Raw genomic sequence first — 18,577 nt, 5'->3', positions numbered from 1 at the left:
TTCCCATCTCCCCGTTATCTGTCTGAATGTTCAGCTCTGATGTCCCAATGGCCGCTCCTATAAACTGAGCCACCCAAAAAAAAAAAAGAACCAAATGAGATCCACACCACTGGGCCACCAGACCCTTGCTTTTGGGGGGCATAAGGCTAGTGATTGTGTACACATATACACATGTATATATCATATATGTGTGTGTGTATGCATTACCTTGGTTACGTTGGGATGGTCAAGCTTGTGCCAGACAGCAACTTCTTGAGTGAAAGAAGCTCTAAGGGAAGCAATCTCAGCGTCTGACCTGTGACCCTCTTCTCCCCAGTCAAGCAGCTTCACTGTTTCCACATTTGTACTCACTAACTTGTTAATAAAATCCCAAATGTAGCTATGAGATTCAATTAAGACAGCTGCTTGCTATGGTGAAGAATTTCCCCATGATTCAAGCAAAATATTTACACTTCACTATAGAGCGCATCAGAGTGGTCTACGAGCCAAATGGACGTGAACCAATCTATCTACCCCCAACGACAGGTACATGCTCATCGAGTAAAGATTGGCTGTTTCTGCCACGAAAGTACCTTTGCTTTCGTTACTGTCTGATTTCATGAAGACATGTATAGACTTTAGACTTAGTACATGCCTTATATGTACTGTTTTCTACTGAATGACATAGAAAGTTTTAGCGTTTTTTGCATATCCAAAACATGAATTCACTGTTTTCATCATACCAATAAAAAGACTTTGCATGGAATGTTAGAAATTTACCCTCAAAGAGCCATTTCAACATTGATCCTCAATAAATCCAGAATCTTGAAAAGTGGGTATGCTTTTTCAGCCGACTGGGTTTCTATAAAATAAAAAAACCTAAAAAAGTAACCAAAATTTCCCAGAGAGACCCATGGGTGGCTCAACCGGTACCCGGGAACCCGACCTCACTTGGGGAAGTATTCACGTGGGTTTCTCCGGTCTTCTTAGAAAATATAGTCGGATCACAAGCCTTATCAAAAAAAAAATCCGAGAGAGAGAGTGGCGTACCGGCGACATCTTGGCCGTCGTAAATGCCGCGGTGAACAGTGCCAAAAGTGCCACGAGCAATTACGCTTTTGATGATGAGCTTAGAAGGATCAATCTCCCACTCTTGTCTTCTAACCGCCGTCTTATCTCGAAATCCGACGCCGACAGGTCTCTGCAACACCAACTGCCGATGTTGCTGAAACTGGTTGATGCCGCTGCTGTTGTTGGCTTCCTCTTCCCCTGTTTCCTTCTCCGTCGTCCATGCTCTGTTCATATGCCTCTGCAACTGCTCGTCCAAACTCTTCAAATCTATCTGGTCGGCTCTCACATACCCTCCTCCTCCGCTCTCGGTACGATCTTTCATTTTTTTCCGGGAAGACGAGCGAACGGAAATGGGTTTTTGCTCTACAGAAAAAGGGTTGAATTAGTTTTCTTTTTTTAGATGGTATGTGGTTATTTATTTTCCTGTGGGTGCGTCTGATTGGACTGATACGAGTAAAGGGGAAGTGGGGGAAGCTGTGTTTGTGTTTATTGCGGCAGATAGACACACTGTTGACTCTGCCTCGGAACCCTTGCGCTTCTGAAACCTGCCGGAGTTGTTTTTTTTTACACTTTCGAACTAAGTGTACACGTGACCACATGGGCTGACATGTGTCGCCCCCATCAAGATGTTAACACATTTATTTTGGGTTTCTTTTTTATTTCTCGCCAAAATCAGTATTACAACAACATTAATCCTCGAAGACTTAACATATGGTACGCATGCATGTTAATTCCAACACATCCCAACATCGTACCATCAATCACATATCGAAATGAGTTATTCAAGTGGCGAAGTTTAATCCAATCTACCGAAACTCGGATAGATTTCAAATCTCTCGTTCTAATGAAGAGAGATACATAAGATTTTTAATTACATTCATTGAAAATTTGTTAACAATTGAAAAAGAAAAGGGCACGAACTCTCTGCCTTTTTATTTTAATATGAAATGTCTCTTTTAATTATAGGAATCATGAGATTCATGATCGCTCGAGTTACCTTTTCTTTAAGTTAAGCCTAAATCTTTTGTATTTTAAATCTGTGGCTTTCGTTTTCGCAATTGTGTGTTATTTCTATCAAAGCATTTATTGCTAAACAATCAAATGATACATACTTTATCCGAAACCCTTTTTCCTTTAAAAAAAACAAAATGAGCTATGAGCCATTTAAAATAATAATAATATGGTATTGTACGTACTTTTGGAGGAGTCTATGTATATTTTCTAATGCGTGAGTTTCTGTGGACTGTCGTTGGGGTCATATTATTATAACCATATTATTTAAATTTTTCAAGAGTATCTAATCCTTTGATGGTTCGAAATAAAAGAATAAAAAACACTCGTGACAGTCAAAAAATGGACAGTAGACACACACTTCTATATTTTATTCCATATATCTATATTGTTTATGTATTTGACAATTGATATGATATAATAGAATAGCCGTAATTAGGGAATGCACGTAGAACCGCAAGAATTCTTCGATGAAGCCGAACAGAAGTATCAGACTTGTAACCGAAGACGGAAGAGGGAAAGAAAGCAAAGATAAGGAAAGTGACGTACCATAAGCATGCAAAATTAACTTTATATCATTCATTTATTTGTCCATTTTATTTATTTCTGAGTATTTATTTTGCCTTCATTGCATTCAATCTGAAAGTCGTTGCTGATTTGCATCGACATGCCCGTGAAATCTTTGGCCGCCTCAAGGGTTCATGTGACTTAAAATGTAAAAAAAAAAAATCATTGAAATAAATTAAACGTAAAACTAACAAACAAATAAAAAATAAAAGTAAGGCTTTTAACGGAATAAAAATATCTGTAACATTTTTCGGCAGAAAAATATTTGTACGTTTTCATAAAAAATACAATTTTTTCAAAACATGGTTCAATATCCATATTTGAATGTGCAAATTCTGGGTTGGAGATACATACATATATTCTTTAGTAAATACGCTTAAATGAAAACGCGCACACACACATATATATATATATATAATAGAACAAGAACGAGGCAATTTAGAAAAAATGAAATGTTCGCCGCTAACAATATATAGATATTATTTTGTTTAAACAATATATATATATATATATATACGTGTGTGTGTGTGTGTGTGTGGTTTCTTGTGGAAAGGAAAGGAGGAAGAGTCAAAAAGTTCACATGGGGATGGCAAGAGAGAAACGACAAGACATATAATCTTCATGATATATGTCTGAAAGAAAACGTTAAAACATGCCCTTATCCGTTGCCAAGAGCCGTTACCTAATTTACATACAGATAAAATTATAACAAAAATTCATTATTCTGGAATGTTATTATCTCACGGTGTCTGAAGTCGACATTTGTTGAGAAATCTATATATTTGTCTTTTTAACAGTGTGTATAAACCATTTTGTGGTGTGCATTAAGGTTACATATTGTTAAATATTCGTTAGACGTTCAAAGTGGTCGGTTCAATTTTAGAATTGGAGAGGATGTGCGCAATTTAATCGCGGTAGGAGTCATGTGGATATAGTTGGACCGGTTAAGCTATAATAAAGATGGACCGGCTTCGAGCTTTTATTTATTTTATTGGTTGGGCTAATTTCGAGACCAGCACAAACATGGTCTGGACCTTCGGTTATGGGCCGATTTAGATGTATTTCATCAAACCGTACAAGCTTTAAAAAATATATATTTGAAATATATTGAACAGCTTTTAAATCCAGCTATTGTTCTGTCAATTTTAAATCTATTTTTTTATGAAGCCGTTTGCATTAACATTTATTTACTAAATGGTATAAATTTTACGTGTGAGATTAATTAATGAATCAAGTAATTTAAATGCTCATAAATTAGCATTGGCCTGACAGATGAATTATCGATTCATGAAGGAGGTCGATCATCAAATACGAATCCCTTTATAGCCACGTGATTTTCGTGTAATCATTGGACCACACTATGCGGTCAGTATAATCTTTAACGAAGACTGACAAATTTTGGAGGGCATACAATATATACTACTTAAATACATTTTGGGATTTGTTCATATATATTTTCCCTAATATACGTGAATTATATACATATATATATACACCAAATCCTAGTAACCACTTCATCACATCACAACCTCTGGAGATTCGATAAATCCAATGGCAGGTATGCATGTTTTTCGGGAGATTTATTTAAGATGCGGAAATTCCGATGAATGAATTATGCGATGCATTAAAATTCCGATAGAATCAAATATGTTCAATGAATTTGGTACGACCAGCTTTGACAAAAAAAAAATGGTACGACCAGTATATATAATTGCGGTGGCTCTTGCATGGCACTAATTCGATTGCATGTTACGTCACCGTCTACGTCTTTCTTTTATCAGTGGGGCTTAAATAATTGAATAGCTATTCCATATATGGCCACATCATTGCACAATGACTCCTTTCAAACTCAAACAAATTAAGAACACCTCTCTCTCTCTCTCTCTCTCTCTCTTTGAGAGAGAAAGGTAGAAGAGATGAGAAAGAAATATGAAATGTCTCTTTTAATTATAGGAATCATGAGATTCAGAAAGAGTGAGTACAAGAAGGGTTTGTGGACGGTAGAAGAGGACAGGATCCTCACGGATTATGTAAAAGCTCATGGGAAAGGCCATTGGAACCGCATTGCTAAAAAGACTGGTCAGTTCTTCCTTCTCTTATACATACATACATATATATATATATATATCGATCAATATTATGAATATGTGTAACATTGTGTATTAATAGGTCTGAAGAGATGTGGAAAGAGTTGTAGGTTAAGGTGGATGAATTACCTTAGCCCAAATGTGAAGAAAGGCAACTTTACTGACCAAGAAGAAGATCTCATCGTTAGGCTGCACAAGTTGCTTGGAAAAAGGTCATTTTTCATCTATTGTATCTATCTTTATAACCTTGTAAATTTTCTGTTTCTAATTATATTCAAAAGAAAATAGACACACGATTTCCATAAAAAAAAAAAAGACACATGATGTATATTTTTCAAGCCAATCTTACAGATAAGTTTCAAGATTTTTGTTCCATACAATTGTCCTTGTTCAATAATATATATATATATGTATGTATGAAGATATAACCATGAATGGATGTTGGTGTGTACGTAGGTGGTCTTTGATCGCGAAAAGGGTGCCTGGTCGGACTGACAACCAAGTGAAAAACTATTGGAACACACATCTAAGCAAGAAACTAGGAATCAGAGACCAGACAACGAGGAAGTCCATCAATGGCGATGCTCATGAGTCTCCTACACAAGCATCCGCAGACAAATTTTCAAATGTTAATGACGGATGGTTGATCGGTGATACCAATAGAGGAGTATTGGATCAGTTTCAAGCACTTCCAACCGGAGAAGGCTGCTATATGGACTCTCCTTGGATTCATCATGATGATGGTGGCTTTGATCTCAGCACACTCAACACTATGATGGATTTCATAGATGGAGACATCTTTTGATGGTGTTTTGGTCCATGTTTATCTTGTTCGCTTCTATATATCTGTTTGTATTATTTGTTTGGCGTTCCAAGCTGGTCATCTGTGATGCATCATCGGTTATGGTATGAATATTAAATTTGTATGATTACTTAATTAGCTTTTTTTTTAAAAAAAATGGTTACAAACTATATACCCGTGCTATATATGTGTTTCTACTTCAATATTCACACTATCTTCTCTCGTTCCTTTTTTAGTTCAGATATCGGATACCATGATACTCTAGAAACGGTGAAAAGAACAACTAAATGGGTTGTTGTAACTATTGTAGGAATCATGCCTAAAATATATATATATATTTTTATATAAAAAAACTCCTCGAGGGATACGCGATTAATCAGTGTAGGGCCGGCCACACCTTGTAAAGGTTATTGGAACACAAAATTAATATGGGATGCAATAAGTTAGGACAGAGCAATAATATTTCGCCAGATAAAATCTCATGGGGTAATTAATAGGGCATCAATGCGAATGTAAATGACACCATTTGATGTTAGAACTCTCCCTCCTGCTGCCCCTCGACATTTAAATAAAATAAATATAAGAAATTGATGTCACAATTAAATATTTCGTGAGGCCCTATACATTTCTATGACAAAGGTTTCTCCTCTTCAATTACAAAAAAAAAGGTTGTCTCCTCTTAATAGACAAATTTCATGTTTATGTACTGCTTGTTTCGAACGTCGAGCTTTGAGTTTAAATTCGGGTTTACAAATCTATTGCGGTTAATTATTCCTAATTAATCGGTCTAATATATAGTATAATGTAGTTTTAAGCTCCCAACGGACATTTACATTGCAACATAAAAACCATCTGTATAGATTTCCTTTATATTGCGTGCATCGATAAAGCGGCGGAAGGCATACATGTATCTCCTGGTCTTTTCATTTATTACAAAGCGGAAAGGTGAAGAAAGAGAGGGAGAGGAAGCTCATCATAATGGCACGTTGCGAATTAAATGGACATGGCCGAATTAGGTGAAAGAAAAATGTATACATGGATATTGATATAGATGGAAATCATGTTGATGATGGTCATGATGATGATGATGATGATGATGATGGGTTGGTTCAGACAGAGGTCGCGGCAGAGGGGCCAAACTGAAGTCCCCAGAGCTCGAAAGAGCCCTTGACAAAGTCATAGTGGCCTCCTTTCAAAGCAAGTGTCTTCTTCACTAACCCTTCTCTCACAAATGGGTATGTCAACAGATTTGCTAGCGACACATTCACTGCTTCCTGCATTTTTTCAATTTTCCAACACTTATTACTAACCTATAAATACACATATATATATATGGTTTCATTATATATCACAATCACATATATATGTGACATAAAATAAGAGATAACATTTACATATATATACATTCGCATCATCATATCCATAATATTATACAATGCATGCATGTGAACGTATGTATATGTATGTTTTATTATTGATTTTCATTTCTTTGAAGAATGTCCGAGATTTAATATTTTACCTTTTCACAGTGGGCACATTGGGATTCAAAGGCTGAATTTCCATGGTCTGCCAAAACCTTTGTCTTCGCCGGTAAGCAGATTTTGACCCAGTCCTCTATGAAGTCACTGCCATTTTTTTTTAATTCAATTTAAATTTTGTAGTTGTGTATAAATATTATTAATTTGTATTAACAAAACGTTATCCACGCTAATTATTGCTGAATCTGAAGACAAATGAAAAAATATTAATTGGTTAATTAAATTTACGTGGAGTTGGATCCATCGAATGGGAAAGACATGAGCCCCTTGATTCCACCACATGCGCTGTGACCAATCACCACGATGTTCTCCACCTACGCCAAATATTTCCATTTAATATAGATACCACACTGACCTATTCGCAGCCTGAATACGAATTTATAATATTATTAATGCGGCACAGTATATTACCAAACATTGTGTACTACCAAAAAAACTCATTGCTTTTATTTTTCAGAAGGGTCGTCCAATACGGTCCAATTTTCTCAACAATCGATCGACTCGGCCTGGCCCCCAGACACTGGCCATGCATTCCACTTTTTTTTTTAAAAAAAAATCTCAATCATTTTTTCCCACTGAAATAATCAGTGTAATTCTTCGATCTATATGAATCATGTAAATCTCCCATTTAAAAACTATGAATGGGGCTTCATATATTTATATATATATATATATATCACGCGGGCAGATTTAACATGGATGTGGAGAGTGTCACCTTAAGGTGCAAAACAGCGTATTCAATGGCGGCTCCAACTCCGGAGTGTTTGACCTGATCAATCCAAATAGTCAAAGTCAAACACTTTGGTTCTGTCTGTGTGAATCAGTGTATATGTATGTATATATATGATGGTAACAAAGTGATGATGTAGAGGAGTTAATTGCCTTGTCGTAAGGAGGAACCATGTTGGCGATATTACGAACCACGAAGGCCTCTCCAGGCTGGAAGTCCAGCACGTGTGATGGGCACACACGTGAGTCCGAACATGCAAACACCATGAACTGTTCCATATTTTCCATTCATTTCTTTAATTAGTTTTCGTATTGATAACCCTAATAACACTGCAATGTATATATATATGTGTGTACATATACATATATATATACAGACTTATTAAACTGATTATACTTTTTTTTTCGATTTTTTATTTTTTACCTTGGGACTCTGGCCCTTGGCGAGCTTTCCGTACAAAGCTGGGTTTTTGCTGGAAATGATGAAGGGCGAAAAGGTATTATAAAACTGTGTATTGTGTATGATTATGAGAATAAATAAGCATATAAATTTAATAAAGGGGAGATATTAAAAATGAGAATAAATAAATGAAGAGATGAAGGGTTAATGAATAAGTACTCGTATTTCTCCTTCTTGAAGTGGACGAAGCCTTGCTTGATGCGTTCGACGGGGCTGTCGGACGAAGAACCTGTCTGAAGCTCCGCCGTTATTTGCTCCACCTTAGCCGCTGCCACCGCCTTCAGCTCTCCCTTCTCTCTGCCCATTCATTTATTTGTTTTAATTTCTTAATTAATCACCGTCCATTAATTATTATTGTTATTATAACTTAATCCATATACTCCCACTAACTGTGTTGTTGTTTCTAATCATCTTTAAAAAATAACAAAAATTAATATTTCAATCATCCATATTATATAAACAGAGTGTACGTCATATTTCCCTGCCAGTTACAGCTACAATCGATCAAATGTGCCGTTGCTAATGGTATTGACGATGCCAAGCGGCTTTGATTTATCAGCGGAAAATTGAAAAGACACCGTGTGTGTGTGCGTGTATATATATAAACTGTAATATTATGTTATTAGCTAGTTTTAAGTTTATATATTAAAATATATATAATGCAAACAGTTTGTCATAATTAATAGATATATAAAAGAGCGTGTAAGAAAGTTTTTTTTTTTCTTCATTTTTTCTTTTTGTCAGTGAAGATAATTAATCTCCTACAGATAGGGGAAATGCTTACATGAGAAGCTTCTTGAGAGCTTCAATGGCTTGTTCGTATGACTCGTTCCCCATGTCTTCTCTCTGCAAGTTTATTGGCCCAACAAAATTAAAAATAACTATTACCGGAAACTACACTGCCCATATCCAAAATGCTATGGCGTAAACAGATAAAACATCCACACACACACACACACATATATATATATATATATATATATAGTATAATATACTAATACGGTTGCGTAAGATTGGTAAGGGGGCCTTAATTAGGAGCAATATCATTAGGGTATTAAAAATAAATATAGACGGTGACGTGAGAACCAATCTACTCCACACACACACACATTTTTCTCCTTTCTTGTGTATATATATTGGATGAATTTAAATTACTAACTAAATTTATCAAAATAAAGATAATGATCCAAACTATACAGTTCATATAGATGTGATATTTAATCTTATACAGACTCTGTTAAAAACTTAAATAATTACTTCCCACCTTTCCGGAGAGTACCTTTGAAAGACACGTGCTAAGCGAAGTCCAAATTGTGACACATATTACGATAGTGGAGAGGTGTCCTTTTCACTATAATCAATTACCTAATTTTTTCCATCCGTCAACTAAGTATAAGGTTGAAGTCTCCTTTTGTTCGTATGACCTTGATAGTGATTTTGCACAGTAACTTCCGAAATCTACCATTGTGATGAACATATAAATAACCTCCTAAATTATCTATTCGTTACTTTCCTATCCTATTTCGCACACCATAAATATATAATTTACATATATGTTCACATTCGTCTAACGCATGATAAACATAGCGCATGCAAAGACACGTAATGCGAAAATGCACGTTGACTGGAAGAAGAAAAAGATAAAGAGATGGAGTGCATACCCAAGAGGGGGTTGATGATGGGGGCAGGGGCAGCGAATACGGGCAAGGCTGAGAACAGAAGGAGAAGACGAGGAAAAGAGACGGGCAACGAAAGAGGGAGGAAGAGAGGATTTCTGGAGGGAAAAACTGAGAAGAGGCGCGGAAGAAACCGACGGGAGCCGTCGATATTCAGGGTGCGAGGAGATGTAAGACTAGTGGGAGTATATATAGACTAATTAGCTGCTTAGAACAAGAGGGTATGGGTTAATGTCGCGAATGGAAGGCGAGTGCTTAAAAGATTGAAACGAGGATAATGAAAGCGAAGGGTGGGGTGAATTAGAAACGTTCGTTCCGTTTTGTGGATGATGAACGACCGCGATTTCCTTTTATTTCTTTTTTTCCTGGCTCTGATTAGCTGCGGTTGTAGAGATTTGTATGGGTCCCGAGAGAAAAATCAAACACTCGATTCTGCGTATTAATAAGATTTTTCACTGCCCCGTGCTCTGTGGGTTTCATTCTTTAAGTACATACATGAGGTCAAGGTTTCAATCTAGATTTTCTGGGTCAATATTAATACATACAACAGTAACAGTAATACGGTGCATGCATGCAACCGGTTGAAAATACTTGGTGCTTGTTCCTTTGTTGTGGGAAAAGAACAAACGAGATGGAGACACGTGGTAGAAAAAGGGGGGAGATGGGGGTGGGTGGAAAGGGAACTTGTGGTGAGAAATAGACATGACGGGCGCGTTGTTTTGGCTGAGAGGATAAGGTCCTATCTCCAAAACGTGGCTCCCGTTTCAGGATACCAACATCATCATATCACAACACTACGTAGTACGTACCACTCCTTTTTATTATCATTATTGTGTATATTGAACCACTGCATGTGGTTCTTTTATTTATTTATTTTTTTTTACCTGCGTGGTTTTAGAGACCTCGTCATCGAAACCTTCTTGGGATGATGTCTGACGCAAGAGCAATACGCAAAAAATAAGACCATGATGTCTGAAAATATATCATGCATCTCTTGAAAATATATATGGCATAAGAAGAAACAATAAAAAAATAAAAAGCCTAAGAATGCACACTTGAACAGTGAAGCAGTCTAGATTACAGATGAAAAGAGAAGAGAGTGGGATGTATATATCAGAAGAGATGCAGCTTGAAATTTAGAGGGACGAAGCTCATCTATCTATCTTTTACGTACAGACGCAATCCTTTTTTTTTTTTTCTATCGGGAGGAGCTTAAGATGAAGCCATCTGTACGTTGGGTTTGGTTTATATATGTAATAAAACGAAACTATGTCTGACATTTTTACGCAAGAGCGCATCATAGTGTCAACATTGTAATTTCCTATCAAACGTCTTTAGAATCTCATTGGATTACGTTTGAGGCCCTTCCAATTAATGTTGTATAATATTTGGGCCGATGAAACTGGCCCATTCTTCGGGATAAAAGGGCATTTTGGGTATTTAAAATGTTACGGAGGCCCAAAAGATGATTCGTCAGTTTTTCACGGTCATCAAGTCTTTTGCCTGTCGCTATCTGTACAGAACTCGAATGGTACCTTGCATTTTTTGTGTTGAGTGAGTCGTAGGATCATTCGGAGACGATGCTGTTGTTCGTACGTTTCGTATTTTCTACGTTCAATCCGTAACTTTTCAACTCAATATACGATTGGGGGTTTTGCTTCGTATTGTCTGGAGAGAGAGAGAGAGAGAGAGAGAGATATTCATAAGTGTCTTATTCAGAAAATAACAGACACCATGGGATCCGCCTTTCAACTGCAGCTTCATGCCTTGCTAGCAATGTTGTTGGAGAGCCAATCAAGGCCTTCGTATAGACCTTCTCCGGATGTGGCGCATGTGCTCTGTATGTACCTGATTTTTATACCAACATCAATATACACACTGCCCATCCATTCCAAGACAGAGAAACGAAACAACCTTCAAAGAAAAAGTTACCAGTGGCGTTGGCGGAGAGAGTGAAGGCCGAGCTTGTCGGTTATTTCTGCAGCGTTCATCGCGTTTGGAAGATCTTGTTTGTTTGCAAACACAAGCAGGACTGCATCCCTCAGCTCATCCTGCAACAATCTCACGTTTCCATCTCCTTGTGAAAAACCAGATAATTAAAAAAAAAAACAAGAGGGAAAGATACCTCGTTCAGCATGCGATGCAACTCATCCCTTGCCTCCACAATCCGGTCCCTGTCATTGCTGTCGACCACAAATATCAGACCTTGTGTGTTCTGGAAATAGTGCCTCCACAGCGGACGGATCTGTTTTCAAGGAAATAGAAAAACATCACATGCGCGAATAAAGATCCCATCAGAAGTAGCCAATCCCATCCCACATTATCAAAACTCTGAGCAGCTTAAAACCTAGAACATGTATCACATGTGCATTCCTCTGCAATCGAGTCGAGGCAGAGTCAAGACAAGACGTTTACCTTGTCCTGACCACCCACATCCCAAACAGTGAAACTGATGTTCTTGTACTCCACAGTCTCCACATTGAACCCTGACAACAAGGACCTCCCACAATATTAAATTTTGAGTGCAAAACTTTCACCCTTATAAAACTAGAATCAGCAAGAGCAGTAGATTATTAGCTCCGTCGAGGTCTTAGAGCCGAAATTTCTCACAGTTGAGCCAAAGACACAATGAAGGTTTGTTTCATAAAGACACACATGATACATATCAGTCAGGATAACGTGTGTCAAGGAGTACGGAAACGTACCGATGGTTGGGATGGTGGTGACAATTTCACCGAGCTTCAGCTTGTATAGGATTGTGGTTTTACCAGCCGCATCAAGACCTACCATCAGAATCCGCATTTCTTTTTTGGCAAAAAGCCGACTGAACAACTTTGTGAAGCTGAGACCCATCGTTCAGCTCTCTTAGTAGCCTGTGACCATGCGCCATTAGACCAACAGGGAAAGTCAAGAAAAACACAAAAATGGTTGAAGTAAAGCTATACATAACAGAGATGTTTTAGGACAGAGGACCAAACCAACATGATCCACAACAAAGAATCACTGACAAAGGAAGGAAGCAAAACCCAGCGAGAACACAACGATGACATGAACCATGCTGAATACAAAAACAAATCTACATGCAACCCAAACCAGAATAAGCTGAACCATTTCCAAACTCAACCATATCGATTCCATTAAAACTCGTACAAATTCAACAAAGGAGTCCGACTTCTACTCTTACAAATTGAGCCTACATCGGTAACCGCCGGAGCCCTATATAGCTCGAGCCGACGAGATTTCAGGGAATGATGGAGATCAATATCGATTACCAGATATGTTGGAGGAAGGGGAAAAAAATGAGATCTCCGAAGTCCGAATGGAAATCGAGTGAATAAATGAATGGAGATTTTACCTGCGACGAAACTCCAAAGAAGGATCTGTCGGAGAACGAGAGAGAGAGAGAGAGAGAGAGAGAGAGAGAGGGAGGGACGCATTCCACCCGGCTCTTATAATAGAAATTTACGAAAATGGGACCTCATATTTAGTTATTTTCAATTCGAGCCCAGAAGGAAATTTACAGTTTCGTGTGTCAGTTTGATTTCAGATAAGGGCCTCTTCTTATAAACCCAGCCAGCCCATTTAAGTGGTATTTGAAAGCCCAATTCATTCATTTAAATATAGCCCAAATGTCCCTAGTAATCTATTATTCGTGGATATATTTCTGTACTTGTTTTTAGACATTACCAACATTTTTCACCATCTTTTGGATGAAAACAAGCTTTCTTTCATTATATTTATATTAGGTGTTTTATATTGGTATATTTTAAATCGAAATTTATATATATATTTTTTCACCGTCCTTCCTAAATTTTTAATAAAATTCACGGTTTTTATGCTTATAATATTATATTATAAATAAATCTTGGGAAGGCAGTCGGGCCATTTTCTCCGGTTCAGCGAGAACCACATCAGCCCTCAAACCGGTCCGGTTTAGAATCCAACCAATGGTTTATATATAGCATCTGCACGCACATTTTCTTCATTCCCGAGTTTCTCTCTCTTGGCTACGCCTTTTTTTTGGCGTAGATTTCTAGAGAGAGAAACATAGAACCAAGGAGTACAAAGGTTGGTGGCTCTGGAGATTTTCCGAGATTCATCGTTCCGATCATTCGTACGATTTCTCTCCGCTCTCCCTACAGAGGATCCGGTAGGTTTCCTTGGAGCTTCCTTTCTTATAAAATTTATCGACCGACGTGTTTCTCGCTTCCGATCTGATTCGTCGCTTAGTTTCCGTAGTTGAAGATTTTAGGTTTCTTCCGTTTCAGATTCTAGTTTGAATCGTCGTAGTTTGGTTCTGTTTTGTTTAGTTGTCCCGGGCAACAACGACATGGAATCGGTCGTGTTAGGGTTTTCGTCCCCGTTGTATCTGGATCCGCAAATTTCTAGGGATTTGGTTCGGATGCTTCATTGTTTTCTCGAGAGAGGAGTTTTAGTTTATGGGTTATGAATGGAAAATTGAAAACATGGGAGGAACCCGGAGACCTCGTCGGTAAATTGTTTTGTGGTGTGTATATATATGATGTGTGTGGGGCTTTTGTATCAACGAGGATTTTAACTGGCTTTGATGGTCTTTTTCTGATGATTGAAAACCGGAGACCTCGAACTTTGTTGTTTTGGTAAAAGGTCTTGTGTTACTGCTGCTGAAGGGATGGTTTTCTGTACCTGTGTTCAATTGGGGCAGTTTTGGGATAGTGATGTTTTCTTTTGTTATCACCGCTTTGGTTTCTTGATCCCTTGTTACTTTCCTGTTATGATTCTCGGGGATGGTTCAAGTTACTGAATCTATTTTCTCTATTACATGTTTTTGCAGGGCTCTTGGTATGCCTGCTATGGCTTCTACAGCAACTGCCACGTCTACAGTTCGCTATGCACCCGAAGATCCGACTCTTCCCAAGCCATGGAAAGGTCTTGTTGATGGTAGAACTGGGTATCTGTACTTCTGGAATCCTGAGACCAATGTTACCCAGTATGAGAGACCAAGTTTCTCGGCTCCTCCTCCCAAGAGTTCTTCTGTCTCGATAAATTCTTCTGTTCAGGTTCAACAATCTTCTTCTGGACAACACCGTGGTTACAGTCCTGGCAACAAGGATGATAAATCTGGTAGAGAAAGTGATGATGGGTCCAAGGTTGAATCTGGATCAAGGTTTACCGAGGTACTGGCCTCTATATCTGTAATTTTGTCATTTGTACTAGTGATTGTTGGTGCTTTTTGTCGTACTTGCACATTATTTTCTGAGATTTTCATAGCAATCATTTGGCACTGCTTGTGACGATTTTGTTCTCAGTCTTGTATTCTTCTGCTTCTTTTTATTTTCGTATATTCTACACTATGCCTTGGCCTTTCTATTCTTCTGCTTCTTTCGGTTTGCATATGTCCAACGCTATGCCTTAATTGGTTGCAGAGACCACCATATTTTGAAGACACCTCAAATGGACTAGGAAATTCTGCATTCGGTGGATCATCAGCCAGAGGACCACCATCAGCTGCAGCTGCAGGAAATGGGCTGTCTTCAGAGGCTTATCGTAGTCGTCATGAAATAACTGTCACTGTTAGTATCTGGGAATTCCCTTGGCAATCTATCCTTGCTTCTTTCTCATGCTTTTTCCGTTCTTGAATCACCATTTCTGTGATTTATATGTCCTTGGCCATGTTCCTGTTTTTATATGCGTTTTGTTTAACTGCTTACATTGGGACAATCTATTAGATTATTTTTTTTTTCAAATTTGTTCATTTCTTTTGCTTATTAAATACATAAGATTCTTTCCTGCTGGTTCTGATGGTTTTTTTCTTCGTTTCACCAGGGGGACCTGGTACCGCCACCTTTAATGTCTTTTGAAGATGCTGGTTTTCCTCCAGAGCTTCTGCGGGAGGTATGCCATGTTAATAGTCTTTTCCTGTATTCTAGGTTTAAGGATTCTAGTACTGTTTTCTAGGTAAGGGAGCTATATGTATCTAGGGCTCCCTTGTAGGTTTATGTGAGATTTTGTGATTGATGGAGGGGCAATCACCTGATCTCAATTGTTTATCCGTTTGACTGAGTGTTGTTTTCTTGTTTGAGTCATATATGTAAAATTTTGATGATTGCTGGAGGGCCAACTTGAGTTATAGAGAAAACTTTATGTGAAATGCAATTTTTCTTCTTTTTGTCCCAGGTGCGATATTTGCTCCTGGGAGGAGCTAATGTCGTACGCTGTGCCACCCTCTCTATGTGGGCCTTGCAATTTATTTGGAGTGCCCTTCTTGTTGGACCATTTTCTTGGGAAGGGCTTTCCAAATCATTCAAGCTTGTGGCAGGGCCTGTCAATGGTGATGATTCATTTGCCAATGGGTCTGGACAGAAGAAGAGGCGTCCTCCTGCTGCAGGTTTCATCAGCAAGTTTTTGCCGCCTGCAAATGGGGGATGATGCTCCTTCTGGCATTAACCACCACTCGCAAAGCCCCGAAAGAACCTTGGCATTCCTCTGCTCATAAGGCATCCTGATTTTCTGCTTTCCCAGGTACACAGTGCTGGATTTTCTGCTCCAACTCCAATTCAAGCTCAGTCATGGCCAATTGCATTGCAAAGTAGAGACATAGTAGCCATTGCTAAAACAGGCTCTGGAAAAACGTTGGGTTACTTGATTCCAGGGTTTATGCATATCAAACGCTTCCACAGTGATCCACGAATGGGTCCGACAGTTCTGGTATTGTCACCAACAAGGGAGTTGGCCACACAGATTCAAGATGAAGCTGTTAAGTTTGGGAAGTCATTGAGAATTTCTTGTGCGGTATGTCATAATCCTGGGTTTCAATTTTTGGCATGTTGTACTTGAGTAGTGGTCCTCTTAACCTGTGAATCTGTTTTCTGTCATGTGGGTTGCATGTACCCTGATGTGTTTTGCTTGCTGTTCCAAGCATTCATCAATCAATATTGCTGATGCATTGAATGACATGTTTTTTTTTCTGTGTTGTAGTGTTTGTATGGTGGCGCACCAAAGGGTCCTCAACTTAGAGAGATAGAAAGAGGAGTAGATATTGTTGTCGCAACTCCTGGACGATTGAACGATATCCTCGAAATGAGGAGAATCAGCCTTCATCAGGTCTCTTATCTTGTACTAGATGAGGCAGATCGAATGTTGGATATGGGATTTGAGCCTCAGATAAGGAAGATAGTGAAAGAGGTTCCTACTAAGCGCCAGACCCTCATGTACACAGCAACATGGCCAAAGGAGGTGAGGAAAATTGCAGCTGACCTCCTTGTCAACCCTGTCCAGGTGAACATTGGCAATGTTGATGAGCTTGTGGCGAACAAGTCCATTACACAGGTGCTGCTTGGCTTGATTCGAATCATTTCATTTCTATCCTGATCTGGATTTTCTAACTACACTGGAAAGGGATATCTTATATTCTGCTTGTATGCTGTACAGCATGTTGAAGTTGTGGCGCCAATGGAGAAACATCGAAGGCTAGAGCAGATATTGAGGTCTCAAGAACCTGGTTCAAAGATCATAATTTTCTGCTCAACCAAGAAGATGTGTGATCAACTAGCACGTAATCTGACCCGTCAATTTGGAGCTGCTGCTATACATGGAGACAAGTCCCAGGGTGAGAGGGACTATGTACTGAATCAGTTTCGTACGGGCAGGGCTCCCGTGCTTGTGGCGACTGATGTTGCTGCTCGTGGACTTGACATTAAAGACATCAGGTGTGTTTATATATCCTGCATTTGGGATTTCTCATTTGAGCTCGTGATCATTTTGAATCACAGGGTGGTCATCATTCTGACTGAAAAACGAGAAAAGAAGGCTGATAGCTGTTACCCTTTTCTCATTTTGAATCACAGGGTGGTCATCAATTATGATTTTCCCACTGGAATAGAGGATTATGTTCACAGAATCGGAAGAACTGGAAGAGCTGGAGCAACTGGGCTGGCACACACATTCATTGGGGAGCAAGATGGAAAGCATGCATCGGATCTGATAAAGATTCTAGAAGGAGCAAATCAGCGAGTGCCTCCCGAGATACGTGAAATGGCTTCACGGAGTGGTGGAATGAACAAGGTGAGGCGCTGGGGACCTGCCTCTGGGGGTAGGAATGGAGGGTCTGGCTATGGTGGACGTGATTATGCGTATGGAGGGCGTGGTGATTCTGGTCATGGGGGGAGAGGTAGCTGGGGTTCGCGTGACAGGTACTACCACTACATAATTTATGTCTATAATATTTCCTTTCTGCCTGTTGTCTGTATTTCATGGGGGGGCCCAAGTGTTGAAGGGGTTGGCATTTGCTTGAAACAGGTATTATGAGAACGGAAGAGAGAGAGAGAGGAGCAGAAGCCCTACGAGAAGCAGTAGTTATGGATGGGGCGGCAGCAGGGATCGTGAAAGGGGACCACCTCCACCTTCCACCCGTAGCTTCCATTAGGCTATGGTGATGAGGCTCTCTTCGTTTTAGGTGCTAAATGTCTGAAAAGCCGCCATCTTTCTCCCTCGGTTTCAAATTATTCTTTTTTTATTTCCTTTGGGATTCTCTGTGTTTCCATGCCGTTAGTGAAAGGCTTCAAGATGGGCAGTTGACCAAATGTTTCTTTTTCTTGTTAGTTACGGGATGCTAATTTTAAGAGAACGTGCTTCTGTTTTTACCTTATGAATATGATTGTTGTTTCAGCATTATAGCA

General features: G+C 38.9%; 5 protein-coding genes across 5 annotated transcripts in view; 2 read left to right on the top strand and 3 right to left on the bottom strand.

Moving 5' to 3' along the window:
* LOC104802403 (serine/threonine-protein kinase HT1-like) overlaps window positions 1–1,563 on the bottom strand; it is a 2,892-nt gene extending 1,329 nt beyond the window's left edge. The window contains exons 1-3 of the mRNA XM_010526005.1: window positions 1,030–1,563; window positions 208–329; window positions 4–64 (exon numbers count right to left, since the gene is read on the bottom strand). Coding sequence (XP_010524307.1) covers window positions 4–64; window positions 208–329; window positions 1,030–1,372 — 526 coding nt within the window. The 5' untranslated portion in view covers window positions 1,373–1,563. The remainder of the gene's footprint in view (window positions 1–3; window positions 65–207; window positions 330–1,029) is intronic.
* A 3,023-nt stretch (window positions 1,564–4,586) lies between these two features.
* LOC104803079 (transcription factor WER-like) lies at window positions 4,587–5,689 on the top strand. Its single transcript, XM_010526956.1, has 3 exons — window positions 4,587–4,707; window positions 4,798–4,927; window positions 5,172–5,689. The coding sequence occupies exons 1-3, from the start codon at window positions 4,587–4,589 to the stop codon at window positions 5,518–5,520; spliced, it is 600 nt and encodes a 199-aa protein (XP_010525258.1). The 3' UTR covers window positions 5,521–5,689.
* Window positions 5,690–6,359: 670 nt separating this feature from the next.
* On the bottom strand, window positions 6,360–10,118 carry LOC104802402 (beta carbonic anhydrase 1, chloroplastic-like). Its single transcript, XM_010526004.1, has 9 exons — window positions 9,906–10,118; window positions 9,029–9,090; window positions 8,404–8,541; window positions 8,209–8,257; window positions 7,938–8,054; window positions 7,771–7,824; window positions 7,284–7,369; window positions 7,037–7,142; window positions 6,360–6,791 (listed from the first exon to the last, which is right to left on the bottom strand). Exons 2-9 carry the CDS (start codon window positions 9,079–9,081, stop codon window positions 6,627–6,629), a joined length of 768 nt encoding a protein of 255 aa, XP_010524306.1. The 5' UTR covers window positions 9,082–9,090; window positions 9,906–10,118; the 3' UTR covers window positions 6,360–6,626.
* A 1,415-nt stretch (window positions 10,119–11,533) lies between these two features.
* LOC104802401 (ADP-ribosylation factor-like) lies at window positions 11,534–13,352 on the bottom strand. Its single transcript, XM_010526003.2, has 6 exons — window positions 13,276–13,352; window positions 12,626–12,793; window positions 12,336–12,406; window positions 12,046–12,165; window positions 11,853–11,971; window positions 11,534–11,768 (listed from the first exon to the last, which is right to left on the bottom strand). The coding sequence occupies exons 2-6, from the start codon at window positions 12,771–12,773 to the stop codon at window positions 11,681–11,683; spliced, it is 546 nt and encodes a 181-aa protein (XP_010524305.1). The 5' UTR covers window positions 12,774–12,793; window positions 13,276–13,352; the 3' UTR covers window positions 11,534–11,680.
* Window positions 13,353–13,906: 554 nt separating this feature from the next.
* Window positions 13,907–18,546, top strand: LOC104802400 (DEAD-box ATP-dependent RNA helicase 14). The gene is made up of 9 exons (XM_010526001.1): window positions 13,907–14,070; window positions 14,734–15,076; window positions 15,326–15,472; window positions 15,726–15,794; window positions 16,422–16,691; window positions 16,878–17,228; window positions 17,331–17,608; window positions 17,747–18,091; window positions 18,198–18,546. Exons 2-9 carry the CDS (start codon window positions 14,744–14,746, stop codon window positions 18,322–18,324), a joined length of 1,920 nt encoding a protein of 639 aa, XP_010524303.1. The 5' UTR covers window positions 13,907–14,070; window positions 14,734–14,743; the 3' UTR covers window positions 18,325–18,546.
* Window positions 18,547–18,577: the final 31 nt, after the last annotated feature.

The sequence above is a fragment of the Tarenaya hassleriana genome, unplaced genomic scaffold, assembly GCF_000463585.1.
Source record: "Tarenaya hassleriana unplaced genomic scaffold, ASM46358v1 Cleome8, whole genome shotgun sequence".
Lineage (NCBI taxonomy): Eukaryota > Viridiplantae > Streptophyta > Magnoliopsida > Brassicales > Cleomaceae > Tarenaya > Tarenaya hassleriana.
The sequence above is the reverse complement of the archived record's forward strand: the minus strand, read 5'-3'. Positions and strand labels throughout refer to the sequence as shown.

What these genes read in the sequence shown, in the direction of transcription:
- LOC104802402 (XM_010526004.1), bottom strand. Translation starts at nt 9,081, where the DNA reads ATGGGGAACGAGTCATACGAACAAGCCATTGAAGCTCTCAAGAAGCTT. An exon ending in CCAAGGGCCAGAGTCCCAAG is followed by an intron (nt 8,055 to 8,208) that starts GTAAAAAATAAA and finishes AATATGGAACAG; the next exon opens with TTCATGGTGTTTGCATGTTC. An exon ending in AATGTGCCCACTGTGAAAAG is followed by an intron (nt 6,792 to 7,036) that starts GTAAAATATTAA and finishes GAAAAAATGCAG; the next exon opens with GAAGCAGTGAATGTGTCGCT.
- LOC104803079 (XM_010526956.1), top strand. Translation starts at nt 4,587, where the DNA reads ATGAGATTCAGAAAGAGTGAGTACAAGAAGGGTTTGTGGACGGTAGAA. An exon ending in CCGCATTGCTAAAAAGACTG is followed by an intron (nt 4,708 to 4,797) that starts GTCAGTTCTTCC and finishes GTGTATTAATAG; the next exon opens with GTCTGAAGAGATGTGGAAAG. An exon ending in CACAAGTTGCTTGGAAAAAG is followed by an intron (nt 4,928 to 5,171) that starts GTCATTTTTCAT and finishes GTGTGTACGTAG; the next exon opens with GTGGTCTTTGATCGCGAAAA.
- LOC104802401 (XM_010526003.2), bottom strand. Translation starts at nt 12,773, where the DNA reads ATGGGTCTCAGCTTCACAAAGTTGTTCAGTCGGCTTTTTGCCAAAAAA. An exon ending in ATGTGGGTGGTCAGGACAAG is followed by an intron (nt 12,166 to 12,335) that starts GTAAACGTCTTG and finishes CCTTGAAAACAG; the next exon opens with ATCCGTCCGCTGTGGAGGCA. An exon ending in TGCATCGCATGCTGAACGAG is followed by an intron (nt 11,972 to 12,045) that starts GTATCTTTCCCT and finishes AGATTGTTGCAG; the next exon opens with GATGAGCTGAGGGATGCAGT.
- LOC104802400 (XM_010526001.1), top strand. Translation starts at nt 14,744, where the DNA reads ATGCCTGCTATGGCTTCTACAGCAACTGCCACGTCTACAGTTCGCTAT. An exon ending in CATTGAGAATTTCTTGTGCG is followed by an intron (nt 16,692 to 16,877) that starts GTATGTCATAAT and finishes TCTGTGTTGTAG; the next exon opens with TGTTTGTATGGTGGCGCACC. An exon ending in AGCTGGGGTTCGCGTGACAG is followed by an intron (nt 18,092 to 18,197) that starts GTACTACCACTA and finishes TGCTTGAAACAG; the next exon opens with GTATTATGAGAACGGAAGAG.